The following is a 21,888-nucleotide window of genomic DNA, read 5'->3' on the forward strand; positions in this document are numbered from 1 at the left end:
GTGAAGGCTCCCTACTTCCACATGCTTTCCTTGATGTTACATTGGCAAGTTTCCAAACAATGCCACTGCACACAATATTAAATTATCTTAGATAAAGGCAAAATAAAGTGGATGCTGGAATCTGAAGCAAAAACAGAAAATGCTGGAGAAACTTAGCAGGTCTGACAGCATCTGTGGAGTCAAAATAGAGCCAACATTTTGAGTCTGGATAACCCTTCGTCAGAGGTATACGTCAGAGGAGACTGTGCTACCCCTCGGTATACCCCTTCTCTTAACTGTATATTTGTTCAACAATTTTTCGAGCAGCGTTAATCAACACTGCTAACTTTCTACACTAATCTGTGGAAAGATAATTTCTCCACGTGCAGCATCCCCAGGCTTCAATCACAGGTCCATTGGCTTTGCATTGTGCACGTTCTGGGACGTATGGAAAATGGATTACACAAGTGGGAATGACTCCTGTTTCCAAATGAGAGTAAATAAAACGCACTTCAGTCTCTAAAGGTTTTACAACTCAGGAAGAAATTGATGTATCCACTCTTATTGGTGAAGATGGTGGCACAGTGGGAATGTCACTGATCTTGTGATCCAGATGCCCAGGCTAATGTTCTAGAGACACGGGTTCAAATCCCACCATGGCAACTGGTGGAATTTAATTTCAATGAATAAAATCTGGAATTGAAAGCTAGTCTCAGTAATGAAATCCCATCTGGTTCATTAATGTCCTTTAAAGAAGGAAATCGGCCATCCTTCCCAGGTCTGGCATACAGACCCACAGCAATGTGGTTGACTCTTAACTGCCCTCTGAAATGGCCTAGCAAGCCATCAGTTCAAGGGCAACTAGGGATCAGCAACAAATGCTGGCCTTGCCAGCGACGCACACATCCCATGAAAGAATTTTTTAAAACTCCAACCGAAGATTATTCTCGTTCTAAATTAAAGTTTATTTATTAGTGTCACAAGTAGGCTTACATTCACACTGCAATGAAGTTACTGTGAAAATCCCCTAGTCGCCACACTCTGGCGCCTGTTCGGTACACTAAGGGAGAATTTAGCATGGCCAATGCACCTAACCAGTATGTCTTTCGGACTATGGGATGAAACAACATGCATCCGGAGGAAACGCAAGCGGACATAGGGAGAACATGCAAACTCCACACGGACAATGTCCCAAGCCGGGAATCGAACCCAGGTCCCTGGCGCTATGAAGCAGCAGTGCTAACCACGACCCGAAAATTAAAATAGAGAAAGTTGGCAGCATTCAGGTGCAATTAGCATGATATGGAGCTCTGTCCTTGTGTACAAATGCACTAACCAGTGTGGACTGAGCCATACAACTAGAAGGTGCCCCTACAGCTCAATCTGATCTGAATTAGCACATCTCAGCCAGCACATCACAACCTTCTCAACACCACAAGGGTTAGAGAAAATGAACATCTTGACGCCCATCCAGTGGATCAGGAGGTATTGTGAAACTCTACACTGTCAAGAAACCTGCCAAAACCTGCTGGCCAGACTCGCCCATGCTGAATGGTCAAGTAGGCCTCCCTATATCCACAAAACTGGATTCCTGCAGGAGTCAGCAACCTCAGGAATTTACAAAACAAGATTGGAAAAAAGAGTGGGAGGGAAAGAAAATCAGAGACATGGTTAGCATTGTATCTTCTCCTTCCTGCAAGTTCATAGATCAGCAATGATATACAGATTACAGCAGAAGCCATACATCTTAATGTACCAGGTGTCTTATACCTGTATGCCTAATGTATTACAAATAGATTGAGTGCCGGAAGACTATTTTACTGTAACTCAGCCTTGCCTTGCCTAACTTCCAGTACAAGACAGCTTTGACGAACTAACTAATTATTGTTATCCATCTGTCCAGCCCTGTACTTACCAAACCACAATGAGTCAACATTGAGAGAGAAAACCAGACCTATGAGATAAATCTTCAATTCATAGCAGTCAGAGGCAAGAGTCCTTGAGTTCTGAGTGATCTGATGCAGCTTCTGTACTGCATACTCATTCTAACATCTTTTAAGAACACAGGAAAGTATGGGACTGGGAAAGACTTTGCGGTCCATCTGGCCAGTCCCAAAAATTAATGTACCTCGATTTCCCATTCCCTCAAATCTCTCTTCAATTCCCCTGTAATCTTTTCTACACTTAGTGCCTCGCTCCACATTCCAAACTTCGCATTCACAAATCCTTTCTCTCACAGTCAAAATTTAAGCTCCCTGTCCTCCTGCCCTTCTCTAATCTTGAGCCTGTGATTTCAGTTTTTGATTTGATTTATTGTCACATGCATTAGTATACGGTGAAAAGTATTGTTTCTTGCGCGCTATACAGACAAAGCATACTGTTCATAGAGAAGGAAAGGAGTGTGCAGAATGTAGTGTTACAGCACAGTGGTTAGCACTGCTGCCTCACAGTGCCAGGGACCCGGGTTCAATTCCCAGGCCACTACCTGAGCGGAGTCTGCACGTTCTCCTTGTGTCTGCGTGGGTTTCCTCCAGGCGCTCTGGTTTCCTCCCAGAGTCCAAAGACGTGCTGGTTAGGTGCATTGGCCATGCTAAATTCTCTCTGTGTACCCGAACAGGCGCTGGAGTGTGGCGACTAGGGGATTTTCACAGTAACTTCATTGCAATGTGAATGTCAGCCTACTCGTGACTAATACTTGAACTTGATCATTCTGTTCAAGGTTTTGCAGCAAATTCTTGGCCTTGGCCCCTAATTTATTGCAGGGGAGCATCTCAGGACTTGTCCAATTAGTTAGACTATTTCTCCCACGCCTTTGGCTTAAAAAAACGTTGCAGTGCAAATTGCTGCAAGTGTGAGCAGGTAACTGGACACCTGGGATCTTGAAGAAAAACGGGATCATTGTCTTAACCAATTCGCTTTAATTTTTGGCCAAAGGCAGAGAAATGGTGGAGAGGTAAATAGGGTGGGTAAGAGTCAAATTAGGTACAGATATTAAAATAGAGGGGGAAAAGAAGTTGGTTTAAGGGAGAAAGGAAAAGCAAGAAAAACATTTCAAAGTGTTAATAATCTCTAACGACATTTGAATACTTGCAAGAATGAGATTTAACAGTGTCAGTTATTGCTTTCCTGGGCTGGAGAGGTTGAATGGCATTTCAAGAACATGCATTTCAACATTCACAGGGTCCTGGCTCTGTTAAGTACCAGCCCCAATTTTCTGCAGCAAGCTGAATTGGTAACTGTTGCACAAATGCAGCAATCTCTCAAAACTCACCAGGGCGTTCACAGCGAGCTGCCATTTTCAGAAGGCTCAGGACAAAGATGCGCGGGTTAGGTGGATTGGCCATGTTAAATTGACCCTCCTTCCAGGGGGATTAGCAGAGTTAAATGTGTGGGGTTACGGGAATAGGGCCTGGGTAGGATTGTGGTTGGTACAGACTTGATGGGCCGAATAGCCTCCTTCTGCGCTGTAGGGATTCTATGACAGAGCAATGCAAACTCACCCGGCAATTTGTGGCAATTCGCATCATACAGTTACTCGTCGCAAATTGAAGAACTTACACACCAATAATAATGAAGCACGCCATTTTCCTCCCAGCAGTTTCAGTACACAGTGTCAGTAAGACAGGCAAAGATGGAATTATTTAAAATACATTTTGGATGACAATTATTATAACATAGGAAATGAATGGATGAATCAGTGCACTGTTTCCAACTCCCTTATCCAAATTAACTGGGGAATGTAATTCTTTTTTATTCTTGGCAGTTGTAGCTAACACTAGGTGGCAGGGTGGCAATCTATCAAATGGAAGAATGTGGGAGGGTGGAGTGAGCCGTGATTCATCTCAGTGACCTGACCGTCCTTAGTTACTTGGAATAAACAGCAGAGGAACCATGTTGGGTCGCTGAATAGGCATGCAGTAATTCACAGATATTTTTATTGCAAAATAAAGTGTGTGAAGATGAATCAGTGACATTTCAACTGAGTGTTTCTGCGAATATGATCTAAAATGCAAGATTGCATCTCGAGTCATTTGTAGATATCAGCAGAAACTTACCATCAATAGCAATGTTGGTACAAGGGCAGCAGGCCAGGGTTTATATAGCATTTAGAACACAGCCTCAAGCCACTCAGCATGGTGTTTATGCTCCATATGAACTTTCTCTCCCCTCTCCTCATCTGAACCTTTTTTTTCTATTCATTCATGGGATGTAAGCATTGCTGGTTGATTCAACATTTATTGCCCATCCCTAGTTGCCCTTGAACTGAGTTGCTAGGCCATTTCAGAGTCAACCACATTGCTATGGAGTCACATGTAGGCCAGATCAGGTAAGCACTGCAGATTTCCTTCCCTAAAGGACATTAATGTGGTTGGGGTGGAGTGGAGTCAGAGGCCCAGACTAATGCACTGGGCTCAAACATTGGTTCAAATCCCACCTTGGCAGCTGGTGAAATTTAAATTCAATGAATAAAATCTGGAAGCAAGCCATCGGTAATGGTGAGCATGACAACTATCACCGATTGTCACAAAAGACCATCCGGTTCACTAGTGTCCTTTAGGGAAGGAAATCTGTCATCCTTGCCTGGTCTGGCCTACATGTAACTCCAGAGCCACAGCAATGTCACTGGACATTTATGCTTTGAAAAGGCCCAGCAAACCACTCAGTCCCAGAGCAATTAGGGATGGGCAACAAATCCTGGCCTTGCCAACTACACTCACATCCCATGAAAGAATACAGAAAAAGGCAAGCAAAATGCACTGACGGATGGTTGGATCTCATGTCACTGGGATAGGTTTATATACTATATTATATATTATCTATGTATGCCAGGTGATGCAAGTGGCAGCCAGTCATAAATGAAGGGATAACTTGGGGTAAAAACAGAAAATGCTGGAAAAACTCAGCCGGTTTGGCAGCATCTGAGAGAGAAAAACAGAGTTAGCATTTCAAGTCCATGTGACTCTTCAGACTTGGAGTATTGTACTGTGTCTGCACGCATGCCTCCAGGTGTTTGTCTCTACATGTGTTAGTCTGTAAGCCTGCAGTGTGTGACAACTAGCATGTGTTCATGTGCAGGCCACTTGTGTAACATGTGTCCGCACTGGTGTTTGTGGTATACAGGGCCCACCACCATATGCCATAAGAGGGCATAGGTTTAAGGTGAAAGGGGAGATACACAAAAGGGTCCAGAGGGGCAATTTTCTCACACACAGAGTGGTGAGTGTCTGGAACGAGCTGCCAGAGGCAGTAGTAGAGGCGGGTATAATTTTGTCTTTTAAAAAGCATTTAGACAGTTGCATGGGTATAGAGGGATATGAGCCAAACGCAGGCAATTGGGACTAGCTTGGTGGTTAAAAACTGAGTGGCATGGACAAGTTGAACCGAAGGGCCTGCTTCCATGCTGTAAACCTCTATATGGCATAACTATAGGGTTCGTGGTGGGAGATATAGGAAGGATATCAGAGGTAGGTTCTTTACGCAGAGAGTGGTTGGGGTGTGGAATGGACTGCCTGCAGTGATAGTGGAGTCAGACACTTTAGGAACATTTAAGCGGTTATTGGATAGGCACATGGAGCACACCAGGATGATAGGGAATGGGATACTTGATCTTGGTTTTAGATAAAGCTCGGCACAACATCGTGGGCCGAAGGGCCTGTTCTGTGCTGTACTGTTCTATGTTCTATGCCAGTATTCAGGCAAACAGAATAGTCTATGTGCATGCCAGTGTATTTATTTTTGTTCATGGAACGTGGACATCGCTGCCTGAGTCACCATTTATTGCCCATCCCAGGTTAATGAGCAGGGTGCTTATTTTAGTAGAGTGTAGAATCTCCATTAAACCCCACAGCAAAGAGGAGAGGCAAGTCGTGAGAAAAGTACCAATCAGATCCCTGTACGAAATAAAAACAGAGGAGGCTGGAAACACTCAGCAGTGTCTGATGCAGCGGTATAAAAATAGAAAATACTGGGAAGGCCAAGTAGGTCTGGCAACACCTGTGGGGAGATGAAGAAGGGCTTCTTCAGGGCTGAAGAAGTCACACAGACTCGAAACTTTAACTCTTTCTTTCCCCATAGACGCTGCCAGACCTGCTGAGTCGTCCCAGCATTTTCTGTTCTTAATTCAGATTTCGAGCATGCCCAGTAATTTGCTTTTATTGTCTGGTGAAGTGGAGTTGGTTTCAGGTATATGATCTTCCATCTGACCTGTAAATTGAGGTGTTTCAAGCGAGTACCGAGGCAGGGAAAGGGGGAAGTGTTTCAAGCGAGTACTGAGGCAGGGAAAGGAGGAAAGGGAAAATCTGTCACAGGGTAGAAGACGGGAGAGACCAAGTGCCTCACAGCACCAGGGACCCGGGTTCAATTTCAGGCTTGGGTGACTGTCTGTGGAGTTTGCACATTCTCCCCGTGTCTGCATGGGTTTCCTCCCCAATCCAAAGATTAGGTTGATTGGCCATGCTAAATTGACCTTTAGTGTCGGGGGGATTAGCAGGGTAAATATGGGGGGTTACGGGGATAGGGCCTGGGTGGGATTGTTGCTGGTGCGGGTGTGATGGGCCGAATGGCCTCCTACTGTACTGTAGGGATCCTATGAAAAGGATGATGGCAAAGAGGAGATGGCAACAGAACAAGGAAATTAAGAAAGATGTGTCTAGAGTACGTATAAATGGGAAAAAAAGAATCATCACTCATGGGTCTTTTATAAAAACCCTGTATGACTGTTCCATGCAATTTATATGTTGGCTTAAAAGTGAGGTATGTTTTAGGGCTCGCTATATCTCCACAGAGTGGCAATGTATGGTCATTCCTGACAGACCCTGGGTAACTTTTGTTGTTTTCATACCAAGATTTCTCTTAGTGCTGCGCTTCTTTCAGATGCTTCCTGTTCACATTTTAGCATCACAGTTTTAATTTCCGTCAACACCACTTCACTGCAGCATTTTACCAGAACAACGCTGAATGTTGCATGTCTCACCATCTGATGTTGTGGGAAGAGTCTGTGACACTGGGGTCATAATTGAATTAGCTGACATCAAAAGGAAGCCTGAATAGGAAATATACCATGCCATGGAGATGTTACCAGTCTTGTAAATCAGTCATGCAGGTCTTTGCCATTAAAACTGATTCACATTGACCGTATAAGCAGGATTGGATGTTGGCTTAAATCTTAAGCAGTGCTCATTATTTTCTCCTCATTGTTCTTTTTGCCTGTCTTCTCGAGAAAGCACAAGTCCTTCACTGGAGCACTGTTCCACAGAGGTGCCTGTTCTCAAGGACCTCACCCAAGTGGCCACTCTATTGTTGTGTTCAAGGCAGCACATATTGAGGTAAGATGGGAGCTAATCATAACAACCTAAACCTGTTCATCAAACTTCACAAAATATATTCTTTCACTGCATCAAATCTCATTTTAAGCAGTGATTTGATAAAAATGGTCCAAGTCCATGTAATTTACTGTTTGCAGTGCATATGCCCGATAACAATGGGAGAAGTTGTGTGCTTAATGTGCATGTTTATTGACTCCCTCCAATGCCAGGGCACTTCTGTTTCCATTTTAATTCTCAAAGAAGCATGGCATCCGAGCAACAGAGATACAACCTGCTTATTTGTAGAGAGGGAGAAGTTTTCACTGGCTGTAGGTGGGATATGTGAACCATCTGTTTGTAATGAGATGTGTAAAGATTTGGTTTAGCTCCTCGCTTCAATGTTTTTTTTCTCCTTCAACACACGCAAAAAGTAACTGTTGGACATGGTGTGGGCTTTTGAGTGTCCAGTTATTGAGTTATAACTATGCTGGCTTTGAATCCCCTGTTACCTTGACATTAATGCACTAACCGGCAATGTCTTGTTGCTGTGAAATTGCTGTGTTGGCTTTTAGATGTTCTACGGCGGCACTGTGGTTAGCACTGCTGCCTCACAGCGCCAGGGACTGGAGTTCGATTCCTGACTTGGGTCCCTGTCTGTGCGGAGTCTGCACGTTTTCCCCGTGTCTGTGTGGGTTTCCTCCGGGCGCTCTAGTTTCCTCCCACAGTCCAAAAGACATGTTGGTTAGGTGCACTGGCCATGCTACATTCTCCCTCAGTGTACCCGAACAGGCGTCAAAGTGTGGCGACTGGGGGATTTTCACAGTAACTTCATTGCGGTGTTAATGTAAGCCTACTTGTGAGCCCAATAAATAAACTTTATAAACTTTATAAAACTTTACTGTGAGGTTGGTGTGATGGCTTTAAGTATCTTGTTAACTGAGAGTTAAGGTGTTGGCTTTGAGTGTCCTGTAACTGTGAGGTTAAAATGTCTTGTGTTCAATGTCTTGTTACTATGAGGTCAGAGAATTGGTGTTGCTCCATAATGGTAGAAACAGCACTTGCATGTGCTTATCATTAGCAACTAATGAGTGGACAGTCCAGAAAGACAAGAAAGTGTCCATCCAGTGAGTGGCCCTCACTGCACTATGCCAATGGAAAATTTGTCTCTCTCTGAATAAATCCCAGAGCATAATGCACAAAACCATAGAAAGTTCTACATAGTTGGGCGCGGAACAAAATGCAGAGAGGGAAACACCCTATAAACATTCAGGGGTCACAGGGAAAAAATTTATCAGAGTGCAGTTTTATTCCTTGTGGAGGCATCATAGGATTTTTTTCCGCATTGATATATAGAACTTAAATAGGGTGAGGATAGGAGTATTTCCCACTGGCAAATTGTTCCAATTAGCTTTAAACATTCGACTTTGTAAGAAGTTTGATGAAAGGCTGCAAGTAGAAGGGGCTTTAATTTCCTGTTGGAATATTTTCAGTTACATTGGCAACAAAGTGAAAATAAGAAATCATTTTCAGTCCAATTTGGCTATGAGAATTATTAAGTGCTAGCAAGTCAGCAAATAACAGAAAAGCGAAGGAGTGTAATGAACTTCTGGTATGGCATTGCAGACCCTATAGGGTGTTAGAATCTTAAGATTACAGAGGAGGCCATTTGACCCATAGTGCCAAGGGCTTTTCTATTTTTTTCACAGGATGTGGCTATCACTGACTAAGTAAGAAGTTTAGCAACACCAGGTTAAAGTCCAACAGCCTTAGGGCTCCGAAAGCTAGTGGCTTTTGCTACCAAATAAACCTGTTGGACTTTAACCTGGTGTTGTTAGACTTCTTACTGTGTTTACCCCAGTCCAACGCCGGCATCTCCACATTATCACTGACTAAGCCAGCATTTGTTGCCCATCCCTAATTACACTTAAGAAAGCTGGCGGTGAGCCACCACCTTAAACCACTGCACTCCATGTGGCGTAAGTGCACCCACAGTGCTGTTAGTTGCAGGATTTTGACCCAGCAACAGCGAAGGAACAACAGTATGATTCCAGGCCAGGATGGTCTGTGACTTGGAGGAGAATCTGCAGGTGGTGATGTTCCCATGCATCTATTGTCCTTGTTGCTCTAGATCGTAGAGGTCGTGGGTTGGAAAGTGCTATCTAAGGAGCCTTGGTAGGTTGCTGCAGTACATCTTGTAGATGGTACACACTGCTGCCATTGTGTGTCAGTAGAGAGAGTGGATGTTTGTGAATGGGGTGCCAATCAAATGGGTTGCTTTGTCCTGGATGGTGTCAAGTGTCTTGAGTATTGTTGGAGTTGCCCATTCAGGCAAGTGAAGACAAAGCAACCCACTCGATTGGCACCCCATTCACAAGTGTATCATACTCCTGACTTATGCCTTGTAGAGGATGGACAGGCTTTGGGGAGTCTGAAGGTAAGTTACTCACTGCAGAATTCCCAGCCTATGATCTGCTCTTTTAGTCACAGTATTTATATGGCTGATCCAGTTTCTGGTCAATGGTAACCCTCAGGATGTTAATAGTGGGGGATTCAGCGATAATAATGCCATTGGATGTCATAGGCAGATGGTTAGATTCTCTTTTGTTGGAGATGGTCACTGTCTGGCACCTGTGTGGGGCGAATGTTACTTGCCACTTATCAGCCCAAGTTTGGATATTGTCCAGGTCTTGCTGCATATGGGCACGAACAGCTTCAGTATCTGAGGAGTTATGAATGATGCTGAACATTGTGCAATCATCAGCGAATATCCCCACTTCTGACGGGATGATAGAAGGAAGATCATTGATGTAGCAGCTGAAGATAGGTGGACACTACCCTGAGGAGATCCTACAGTGATGTCCCTGGACTGAGATGATTGACAACAGCCCTCTTCCTTTGTGCTAGCTATGACTCCAACCAATCAATTAGTCCTAATTAGCTATTCAATTAATTCCGCAACCTCTGTTTCTTCCGCACTGTGCCGATGTTTGCTTTTAAATAGATTCTCTTTTGAAAGATGCTTCTGAATCTTCTTGGGTCCCATTTTAAGACTAGTGCATTACATTGAGTAACATCCCCACTACCTAGGAATATCTGGCATATAATTGCCAGAATTCAATTTGCCTTTAGTCTGCACTCCCACTTTTAAATGTATTCATACCCCTAAATCTCTCTCTTCTTCCTCTCTTGTTAAGATTAGGGTATTCTTTTTTTTTCCAGGTTTTACTTTACATTTTGCTATATTGAACTGCAGCCGCCATTTATCTTGGAAAGAAATTTCCATTGGTCCTCCAACTTTCAAGTCATTTATTCATCCTGCTTTGTTACCCAGAATGTATTTATAGTAAATACTTCCACATTGGACACACAAAATGCTGGCTAAGGAAACAGTCCTGGGTGCATCCCATAGAAAAAGGCCATTCACCCCTTTGAGTTTGCACTGAATCTCTGAAAGAACATCCCACCCAGGCTTTTCCCACTGCCCTATCCCCTTAACCCCACCCATTTTACCATGGTTAATCCACCTAACCACATCTTTGGACACCAAAGGGCAATTTACCATAGTCAATCCACCTAACCTGGATTGTGGGAGGAAACTGGAGCACCTGGAGGAAACTCATGCAGATACGTGAGACCATGCAAGCTCCACATAGATAGTGACCCAAGGCTGGGTTTGAACTCAGGTCCCTGGCACTGAGGTAGTAATGCTAACAACTGTGCCATCATGCCATTAAGTATCCTTCCTCAATTTTGACTGCTTGTGTCCTCCCAATCTACCATTGGATAGATACATTTCCTCATAATTACAACTCTATTCCAACCACGAATGTGCTTGTAATTTACTCCTTGTATAATAGCAGACCCATTACTATTTCCTAACTCTAATCAAACAGGTACCACCTGGCACCACCCTGGAGAAAGTCATCACCTAAATGACACATTCCTGTAGAAACCTCTTAGCTCGTTTCACAACAGTCTTGGGTGGCACAGATTCCCCAGAGACTCCTCCTTCAGATGCTTTCTTTAGCAAACCTCATTAAACAGTCTGGTCATCTCTGGCAAAACTGAAGCACAGCAGTGGGATTGCTCAAATCTCTGGGATAACCATGTCTTTGGCTTTCTGTCCCTTTTAACTGTGTTAAACACACAGCTCCTTATAAATGTGCCTTCTCTGTTCTTCTCCTGCTGCAGCTTCATTTTCTTTGGCCACATGGCACACTTATCTTCCTCACTGTTGGTTCTGCTTCCTGGTCAAGGGTCGGCTGGACCAGTATTTCTTATTATTCAAGAAAAAAGCAGTTGGTCTCCTTACAATTGACTCTTAAAAGTCCTTTTTCAAACTCCTTAAAAGCAATTACAGATTCCTGGGACATTCCAAAGAAATTACAAATCTTCGTTACTGTACTGCTTCCAGGTCAAAGATTGTCACAGGCTGAATTCCGGTTCAGTCTAGACTGCACTCTTAGTTCCTTCTCACTCTTTGTTAGCCTCTTATAATTTGACTCCTGTTGAATAATCAGAATTCGGGTTTTATTTCAATCTTGATGTGAACCATAAGCTCATTCAGGCCATTTTTTTCTGACATTTTATTTTACCATTTTGCTTCCCTCTTCTGAAAGTACTGGCCTTCACTGGGGTATTGGTTTCACCGACACTGATCCTTGATAGGGTACAGCTCCAGACGTATCAATCACCTTCATCCAAGTAGTCATTCTTCATGAGTGAATCAAGGAATTGAGAGTCAGTAGACTGTTCAACAATCAAACACAATCCTTTCTTCGCTCTGTGTCCACACCCATGAATTTATATGGGTCGCTACGTTGTGATGTAGAAGAAGAATTCAGGCTGACCAACCTAGCAACGTGGAGGCCAATAATTAATTGAACAACAAGGTTGAAGTGTCAACTGCTACAGTGCATGGCAAGTGGAGGGACTGGGCCCAAATTGTGAGCTACCAGGATAAGGATCAAGCCTCACATTGCAGAACACCAGCAAGGGGTGAAGGAGATGAAGTAAATCAGAAAGCAGTGATTCAGCAGCACCAAGCTTGGATTTAAGAAATGTGCCAAGTGTCGGAGAGAAGACTGAAGGAAGTTAGGAATTTCAGTTTTGAATTCCTTGGGGTGGGAGGATATGTTAGACGAGATAGTGGACTGGCTCTGGATTTCGGCTCTGAGAATGCAGAGAGATGGAAGAGCACGTAAACTGGAGTTATTTAAAGGTTGGATGCCATTTTTGGAGGAGCAACGATTGGCTCACATTGGAGACTCCTGACCTCCACACGGTGCAGACACTAGAGGACAGACCAAGCCTTCCCAAGTATGTGTGGCATCAAGTAAAATGCCTCGACTAACAGTGATGCGAAAAGTAGACATTTGATTTGATTTGATTTATTATTGTCACATGTATTAACATACAGTGAAAAATAATGTTTCTTGTGCGCTATACAGACAAAGCATACCGTTCATAGAGAAGGAAAGGAGAGAGTGCAGAATGTCGTGTTGCAGTCATAGCTAGGGTGTAGAGAAAGATCAGCTTAATATATGGTAGGTCCATTCAAAAGTCTGATGGCAGCAGGGAAGAAGCAGTTCTTGAGTCGGTTGGTACGTGAACTCAGACTTTTGCATCTTTTTCCCAACGGAAGAAGGTGGACGAGAGAATGTCCAGGGTGCGTGGAATCCTTGATTATGCTGGCTGCCTTGCTGAGGCAGCGGAAAGTATAGACAGAGTCAATGGATGGGAGGCTGGTTTGTGTGATGGACTGGGCTTCGTTTGTGATCCTTTGTTGTTTATTGCGGTCTTGGACAGAGCAGGAGCCATACCAAGCTGTGGTACAACCAGAAAGAATGTTTTCTATGGTGCATCTGTAAAAGTTGATGAGAGCCGTAGCAGACATGCCAAGTTTCTGTTGCCTCCTGAAGTAGAGGCGTTGGTGGGCTTTCTTAATAATAGCGTTGGCATGGAGGGACCAGGACAGATTGTTGATGATCTGGATACATAGAAGCTTGAAGTTCTCGACCATTCCCTTTCATCCCCATTGATATAGACAGGGGCATGTCCTCCACTGCCAGAATAACATCGCTGTCTAAACTGTTTAAACTCCGTCTTAAATTAACCTGAACCCCTAAAGCAATAATGGCTCTCAATTTAACAGCCAAATATACTGATATCAATTCTAAAAGTTTCTTGCCATTTATTCCATCGTGGATAATAGATTAGTTTTTTAAAAAATCAGGCTTGGTCATTAGGTTGACAAGAGTGCCTCACTCACACATGAGAAATGGCCATAGAACCATAGAAAATTACAGCTCAGAAACAGGCCTTTTGGCCCTTCTTGTCTGTGCCAAACCATTTTTTGCCTAATCCCACTGACCTGCACTTGGACCATATCCCTCCACACCCACCTCATCCATGAACCCCCGTCCAAGTTTTTCTTAAATGTTAAAAGTGACCCCGCATTTACCACTTTATCCGGCAGCTCATTCCACACTCCCACCACTCTCTGCGTGAAGAAGCCCCCCCTTTAAACTTTTCTCCTTTCACCCTTAACCCATGCCCTCTGGTTTTTTTCTCCCCCAGCCTCAGCGGAAAAAGCCTGCTTGCATTCACTCTATCTATACCCATCAAAATCTTGTACACCTCTATCAAATCTCCCCTCAATCTTCTACGCTCCAGGGAATAAAGTCCCAACCTATTCAATCTCTCTCTGTAACTCAGCTTCTCAAGTCCCGGCAACGTCCTTGTGAACCTTCTCTGCACTCTTTCAACCTTATTTACATCCTTCCTGTAACTAGGTGACCAAAACTGTACACAATACTCCAAATTCGGCCCCACCAATGCCTTATATAACCTTACCATAACACTCCAACTTTTATACTCGATACACCGATTTATAAAGGCCAATGTACCACTTGAAGTTGTTCAGCTAGCTTCTGTGGCATCGTACCATGGCAACAATTGATAGCTCCAGGAAGGAATGAGAGAGAAGTACAAAGATTGAAAATAGAAATCAAAGGACTTCAGCGTCTCGGTTTTCCTGGGGCGATGCAGTGAGTGGAACATTCACCATTTGCTGCTGGTCATTTAATCTGTCAGTGGACAGCAACAAAACCACAGTCGCTCTCTGCCTCATAATCACCTGAGTCATATGAACCCTGGTGTGAGAGATTTGTGAGTTGTCGCATTAATTATGGTAACCAAATTTAATCTAAGGAATATTTTTAGACACACAGGGAAAGTTGAGGCACTTTCCATCCAGTTTGTTTTGCAGGGGAAATAATTAGTTACTGAAATCTATGTGGCAGCTTGGGGAAATAGGAATCAGTCTGAGTGCGGAACAGCTTGTCTGCACGCATCACTGAAGCTGTCATCATAGTCTCCCATTCCCTGTGGCAATCTTTAGTGCTTTTTCTATCAAACTAATTTATAGAACATATACTTGCTGACAGAAGACCATTAGGCCCATCGGACTTGCTGTTTTCACAGCCCAGTTACAATCCACCCGATCACGGACTCGACACCACTCCCTTAAATCTCCTGCCGTGTGTAACCTGTGCCATTTTGATACTTACTGCACCAAATTATTCTCTCCCTATGGCCTAAACTGAAGCTACTTTATCGAGGGCACTACCGACCCATTTAATCTGTTCCATATTACAGATAACTTACCCTTTCATGCGCTCTAACCCATTCATTTAATACCCTGAGGAAATTGTGTCTAAATCTTCTCTGATAACCTAAGGATAATTAAACTTCATACCTGGAATATTCATTCATTCTCACCCATTTGGATGCTTCACTCTGGCTTCTTACCCTCACCAGACAGCAATCCCCATCAAACAGCCAGAAGCCGTGTATGTTCTTTGAAGAGATAACAAATAGGTTAGACCAAGGAGAGCCAATGGATGTTATCTATCTTGACTTCCAAAAGGCCTTTGACAAGGTGCCTCACGGGAGACTGCTGAGTAAAATAAGGGCCCATGGTATTCGAGGCAAGGTACTAACATGGATTGACGATTGGCTGTCAGACAGAAGGCAGAGAGTTGGGATAAAAGGTTCTTTCTCAGAATGGCAACCGGTGACAAGTGGTGTCCCGCAGGGATCAGTGTTGGGGCCACAGCTGTTCTCTTTATATATTAACGATCTAGATGACGGGACTGGGAGCATTCTGGCCAAGTTTGCCGATGATACAAAGATAGGTGGAGGGGCAGGTAGTATTGAGGAGGTGGGGAGGCTGCAGAAAGATTTAGACAGTTTAGGAGAGTGGTCCAAGAAGTGGCTGATGAAATTCAACGTGGGCAAGTGCGAGGTCGTACACTTTGGAAAAAAGAATAGAGGCATGGACTATTTTCTAAACGGTGACAAAATTCATAATGCTAAAGTGCAAAGGGACTTGGGAGTCCTAGTCCAGGATTCTCTAAAGGTAAACTTGCAGGTTGAGTCCGTAATTAAGAAGGCAAATGTAATGTTGTCATTTATCTCAAGAGGCTTGGAATACAAAAGCAGGGATGTACTTCTGAGGCTTTATAAAGCACTGGTTAGGCCCCATTTGGAGTACTGTGAGCAATTTTGGGCCCCACACCTCAGGAAGGACATACTGGCACTGGAGCGGGTCCAGCGGAGATTCACACGGATGATCCCAGGAATGGTAGGCCTGACATACGATGAACGTCTGAGGATCGTGGGATTATATTCATTGGAGTTTAGGAGGTTGAGGGGAGATCTGATAGAAACTTACAAGATAATGAACGGCTTAGATAGGATGGACGTAGGGAAGTTGTTTCCATTAACAGGGGAGACTAGGACGCGGGGGCACAGCCTTAGAATAAAAGGGAGTCACTTTAGAACAGAGATGAGGAGAAATTTCTTCAGCCAGAGAGTGGTGGGTCTGTGGAATTCATTGCCACAGAGGGCTGTGGAGGCCGAGACGTTGAGCGTCTTCAAGACAGAAATTGATAAATTCTTGATTTCTCGAGGAATTAAGGGCTATGGGGAGAGAACGGGTAAATGGAGTTGAAATCAACCATGATTGAATGGTGGAGTGGACTCGATGGGCCGAATGGCCTTACTTCCGCTCCTATGTCTTATGGTCTTATGCCATGGAGATTTGATCATCTCAATCTGTAGGTATCCCTATAACCTCCATCCCAATCCCAAGCGCAGACTGTTCTAACTTTTTGTTTGTAAACCTGATAGAGGCAAGTGCAGGATGTTCAATTCTAGCCTCGGGTCACTGCCTGTGTGGAGTCTGCACATTCTCCCCGTGTCTGCGCGAGTTTCCTCCGGGTATTCCGGCTTCCTCCCACACTCCAAAGATATGCAGGTTAGGTTGATTGGCTAAATTAACTCCTTAGTTTCCCAAGATGTGTAGATTAGGGGGAATGGTGGGGTAAATACGTGGGAAAGTGCCTGGGTGGGATCCCCTGTCAGAGAGTCAGTGCAGACTCAATGGGCCGAATGGCCTCCTTCTGCGCTGTAGGGATTCTATGTGACCCATGTCAGACCTCCAACAAAACATTACAGCAGACTCATTAATATATTATAAAATGTTTATCAGAGGTTTACAGGAACTTGATGTCATGTTTATGTAAATATATCACAACATGCCAAAGATGTAATATTTTGAACATCATAGCCATTTATTTAATGAAATAACATTCTTTGAACACCATCATTTATAAAGGGTGTATCAGATATACTTGTACACTCTGTCTAGAGTGTAGCATTTGAATGAATCATGTATACTTTGATATTTAGCTGTTTAAAATACTAGACCTAATATTTAGGTATTGTTTTTAAAAATTTACCACTTTATTTCATCTTGCCACACAAGGCACACTCTCTTTCCAGCTTGATTTACTTCTTCACCGCATTGCTAACAGTACAAAGTTTTGAAATTCCCATAGCTTTCGAGGCAGTAGAAAGTTTGGCAGCCAACTGATTGAAATTTGTGCCTCATTGGCTCTTCCTTCAGAATTTCCTTAGGGATTTGTGTGTCTGGACCAAGACCGCTGAGGAACTTGTTCCATTATCTCTGCGTGGAGTCAGACAGCAGATAGCACCATGCTCCAGTTAAACACGTTTGTGTTTTTTTAATACATTCTGTGTTGCATTTAATTACAGCTTCAAAGAGGCTGCCACTTACTGTCGTACAGCAGAATTGGTGACTCAACACTGACACAAGTATTTTGTAGAATCGTCTGTTGCCAACAGTTTAAATTAGTAACGCAGCTCTGAGCTCGAACAAAATGCCGTGTGTTCGTCAGAATTAATTTCTAATATATGTGCTTATGTATCTCCATAAAATCCACCTCTTATCTCCTTAAGCCCCACTATTTCTCTGACTCTTAAAATCTTCATTTTGACCACAAATTTGAACACCCTTCTCAGCTCAACAGTAAAAGGTATATGGTATATAAAGTTATATCTCTTAGTAAAAGGTATATGTTCTCCTACGTGAAGAGTTTCTCTGCATTGTTGGTACTTCTTAAATACAAGTTCAAGTTTTTTTTTGCATAAACCCGGAGCAGAAATTTATAGGAACGTGTTTGTGTTCTTAAAGCAACATTCACAGACTGTGACCGTAACAGTCTTGAATATTGTAATGTGGATCATTTAACCAGTCACCGGGATTCTGCCTTAAGCCACCATGACTGTACTAAGTGTGTGCTGTTGCTGCACAGTTGGCAGCAGAATCATTTTGGTCAAAGGCCACTAAAAGGGAATAATTGTTTTATTTTAGAGCATAAACACACAAGAGGCGCCATTAGGATGTTGCCCAGGTGACTTGATGAAAAAAATCATTCACTGCTGTGATGCCCCTGTAGTTGAATATGTGCTGGCAGTCCATATCCACACTCTCACCTGTAAGCTGTCTGCATGGGCAAGGTGCCAGCGCCCAGCCAGTGCTCTCTGGGACCATATCCCAGTTGATGCTATTGAAAAGTAGGACAGTCCCAGGAGAAACTCCAGCTTGGTCCTATTAAAGCTGATGTAACCTCCACGGAGATTCCCTGAGAATGTCAATTCTTCAACTGTTTTTGAACCAGCAAATAATTGTTGTTTTTATTTAAATGGCTCCACATTATAATGCAGGTATACCCAAATATGTAATGCTACCTTCCTGGAACAGGAGGAGACAAGACCCATATAATCCCTACCATGCAGAAGGAGGCAATTCGGCCCATCGAGTCTGCACCAACACTCCGAGAATGTATTCCACTCAGGCCCTCCCCTCCGCCCTATCCCCGTAACCCCACACACTTACCAGGGCTAATCACCCTAACCTACACATCTTTGGGCACTGAGGGACTATTTGGCATGGCCAATCCACCCAACCCGCACATCTTTGGAGTGTGGGAGGAAACCCACGCACACATGGGGAGAACGTGCAGACTCCACACAGACCAAAAGCCAGAATTGAACCCAGGTCCCTGGCGCTGTGAGGCAACAGCACTAACCACTGTGCCACCGTGCCGCCCAGTTAAAACCAACAAGCAGGGTCTCTTTAGAATCTAAATAAAACAAGGCTTCAAGGTGACACAACACTGGTGAACTTTCGAAATGAAGCCAACCCTCTGGGCTGGGCCTGATGATGCTACTTGTGAATGCAGTTCCCCAGGACATTGTAGATGATTGACTATCCCTGGCTCATTCATGGTACTGGGACACACAGATCTGCCAGAGTATTAGAGTTCTTCCAGGTAACTCTGCGGGTTGATTGGACTAACAAAAGGGTAGTCTATGCTGTTGTGAACAAAGCCCAGTCCATCACACAAACCAGCCTCCCACCCACTGACTCTGTCTACACTTCCCCCTGCTTCGGAAAAGCAGCCAGCATAATCAAGGACCCCATGCACCCCGGACATTCTCTCTTCCACCTTCTTCCGTCGGGAAAAAGATCCAAAAGTCTGAGTACCAACCGACTCAAGAACAGCTTCTTCCCTGCTGCCATCAGACTTTTGAATGGACTTACCTCGTATTAAGTTGATCTTTCTCTACACCCTAGCTATGACTGTAACACTACATTCTGCACCCTCTCCTTTCCTTCTCAATGAATGGTATGCTTTGTCTGTATAGCACACAAGAAGCAATACTTTTCACTCTATACTAATACATGTGACAATAATAAATCAAAATGTATTCGATAGATAATGGGCACAAACATAATTTCCTACTGTTTAAAAAACAGGATTCTTTTGCTTTGCAGGTAAACGGACACTTAGATTACATGAAGCAAATGGACACAATATTAAAGGCTGTGGGTGTAAAAACCAAGGAATGTCGCCTAGAGGACAAATGGAACGTCAGCCCCATTTTTGAGATGGGCGAGAAATGTGCAAAAGGCGGAGCAGGGGAAGCAACTACGGACAATACAGAAATAAGTTCTGCTGGAAAGAACCAGTCAGAAGGAGCCGATACTTAGCCCTGATTCCTCATGGGGTGGGGGGGAGGTAATCGTCTGGGGACAGAAAGAGCAAAGAAGCACTTCTCTCGAACAGACCACCAGCGATGCAATCCACATTGAGACAAAACTGCTGCTCAGGATTTAGTATCGCCTTGGAGTTCTCCAAAGACGGGGAGTGTTAACTCCAACTTGCAAATGATCTAACAGCAAAATATTTTTGCCCAATGTATTAAAATTTAAGTGTTATGGAGGGACACTTCTGAAGCTCTGGGAAAATGAGTGTAAGAACAGGGCCCGCCCTGCTGCACACATCATGTTTGTTTCAGCACGAGATGGGACCAGTGATTGTTGCTTATAATCTGTGAAAATCTTGGAGTTAATTACTAATATAATTTAATATTGGCCTGAAATATTATTCAATAAAGAACTCGATGACATCAATTTATTAGAAGTGAATTGTCAGAGAAAAGGGGTCACTGGATTCTCGCTCCTGCCACGTTCCGCTTTCCTCCTCGTTCTGCGGTTGCAGAGTCCTTTAATCCTGGGTCTGTGTTGTTAGTTGGTCTCAGTTGGAATTTTACAAATGGCATTGGTACCATTGGCATCAAGTTGGGTTAAGAAGGTGGGGAGGAGAGAGGGGGTGTGGAAGGGCAGAGGGATGGGGGTGGAGAGGGGGGGTGCGGGAGGGGAGAGGGATGGAGTGGAGAGGGGGATGTGGGTGGGGAGGGGAGAGGGATGGGGGTGGAGAGGTGGGGAGGGGAGAGGGATGGGGGTGGAGAGGGGGGGGTGCGGGTGGGGAGAGGGATGGGGGTGGAGGGGAGAGGGATGTGGGGGGAGGGGAGAGGGATGTGGGGGGAGGGGATGGGGGTGGAGGGGAGGGGAGAGGGATGGGAGTGGAGAGGGGGGGTGGGGGTGGAGAGGGGAGGTGGGGGGGTGCAGGAGGGGAGAGGGACGGGGGTGGGGAGGGGGGGTGCGGGAGGAGAGAGGGACGGGGTGGAGAGGGGAGGGGGGTGGAAAGGGGAGGGGGGTGCGGGAGGGGAGAGGGATGGGGAGGAGAGGGGGTGTGTGGGAGGGGAGAGGGATGGAGGTGGAGAGGGGGGGTTGTGGGAGGGGAGAGGGATGGGGGTGGAGAGGGGGGGTTGTGGGAGGGGAGAGGGATGGGGGTGGAGAGGGGGTGTGGGAGGGGAAAGGGATGGGGTGGAGAGGGATGGGGGTGGGGAGGGATGGGGTGGAGAGGGATGGGGGTGGGGAGGGATGGGGTGGAGAGGGATGGGGGTGGGGAGGGATGGGGTGGAGAGGGATGGGGGTGGAGAGGGGTGGGGAGGGGAGAGGGATGGGGGGGAGGGGAGAGGGATGGGGGGGAGGGGAGAGGGATGTGGGTGGAGGGGAGGGGGTGGAGGGGAGGGAGGGGGGAGGGGATGGGGGTGGAGGGGAGGGGATGGGGGTGGAGGGGAGGGGAGAGGGATGGAGAAGGGGGATGCGGGAGGGGAGAGAGGGATGCGGGAGGGGAGAGGGGGGTTGTGGGAGGGGAAAGGGATGGGGGTGGAGAGGGGGGGTTGTGGGAGGGGAAAGGGATGGGGGTGGAGAGGGGGGGTGTGGGAGGGGAGAGGGGGGGGTGTGGGAGGGGAAAGGTGTGGGTGTGGAGAGGGGGTGTGGGAGGAGAGAGGGACGGGGGTGGAGGGGATGGGGGTGGAGAGGGGGGGTCTGGGAGGGGAATGGGGTGGGTGTGGAGAGGGGGGGTGTGGGAGAGGGATGGGGGTGTGGGAGAGGGATGGGGGTGGAGAGGACGGGAGAGGGATGGGGGTGGAGAGGGATGGGGTGGGTGTGGAGAGGGGGGGTGTGGGAGAGGGATGGGGGTGGAGAGGACGGGAGAGGGATGGGGGTGGAGCGGGGGGGTGTGGGAGAGGGGTGGAGAGGGGGTGTGTGGGAGGGGAGAGGGATGAGGCTGGAGGGGGGTGTGGGGGGTGGAGAGGTGTGTGGGGGATTGTCAGAGGGGAGAGGGATGGGGATGGAGAGGGGGGGGTGTGGGAGGGGAGAGGGATGGGGGTGTGGGAGGAGAGAGGGATGGGGGTGAAGAGGGGGTGTGGGAGGGATGGGGGTGGAGAGGGGTGTGGGAGGGGGTAGTGATGGGGGTAGACGGGGGGGGTGTGGGAGGCGGGGTGATGGGGGTGGAGGGGGGGGTGGAGAGGGGGGGTGTGG

The 21,888-nt window shown here is 45.7% G+C and overlaps 1 protein-coding gene across 1 annotated transcript in view; it reads left to right on the plus strand.

The window, feature by feature from the left end:
- LOC144490096 (transmembrane and coiled-coil domain-containing protein 4-like) overlaps nt 1-20,129 on the plus strand; it is a 42,367-nt gene extending 22,238 nt beyond the window's left edge. Inside the window, exon 4 of the mRNA XM_078207905.1 lies at nt 19,492-20,129. Within this exon, the coding sequence (XP_078064031.1) occupies nt 19,492-19,707 (216 nt within the window). The 3' untranslated portion in view covers nt 19,708-20,129. The remainder of the gene's footprint in view (nt 1-19,491) is intronic.
- Nucleotides 20,130-21,888: the final 1,759 nt, after the last annotated feature.

Source organism: Mustelus asterias, unplaced genomic scaffold, assembly GCF_964213995.1.
Source record: "Mustelus asterias unplaced genomic scaffold, sMusAst1.hap1.1 HAP1_SCAFFOLD_2869, whole genome shotgun sequence".
NCBI lineage: Eukaryota > Metazoa > Chordata > Chondrichthyes > Carcharhiniformes > Triakidae > Mustelus > Mustelus asterias.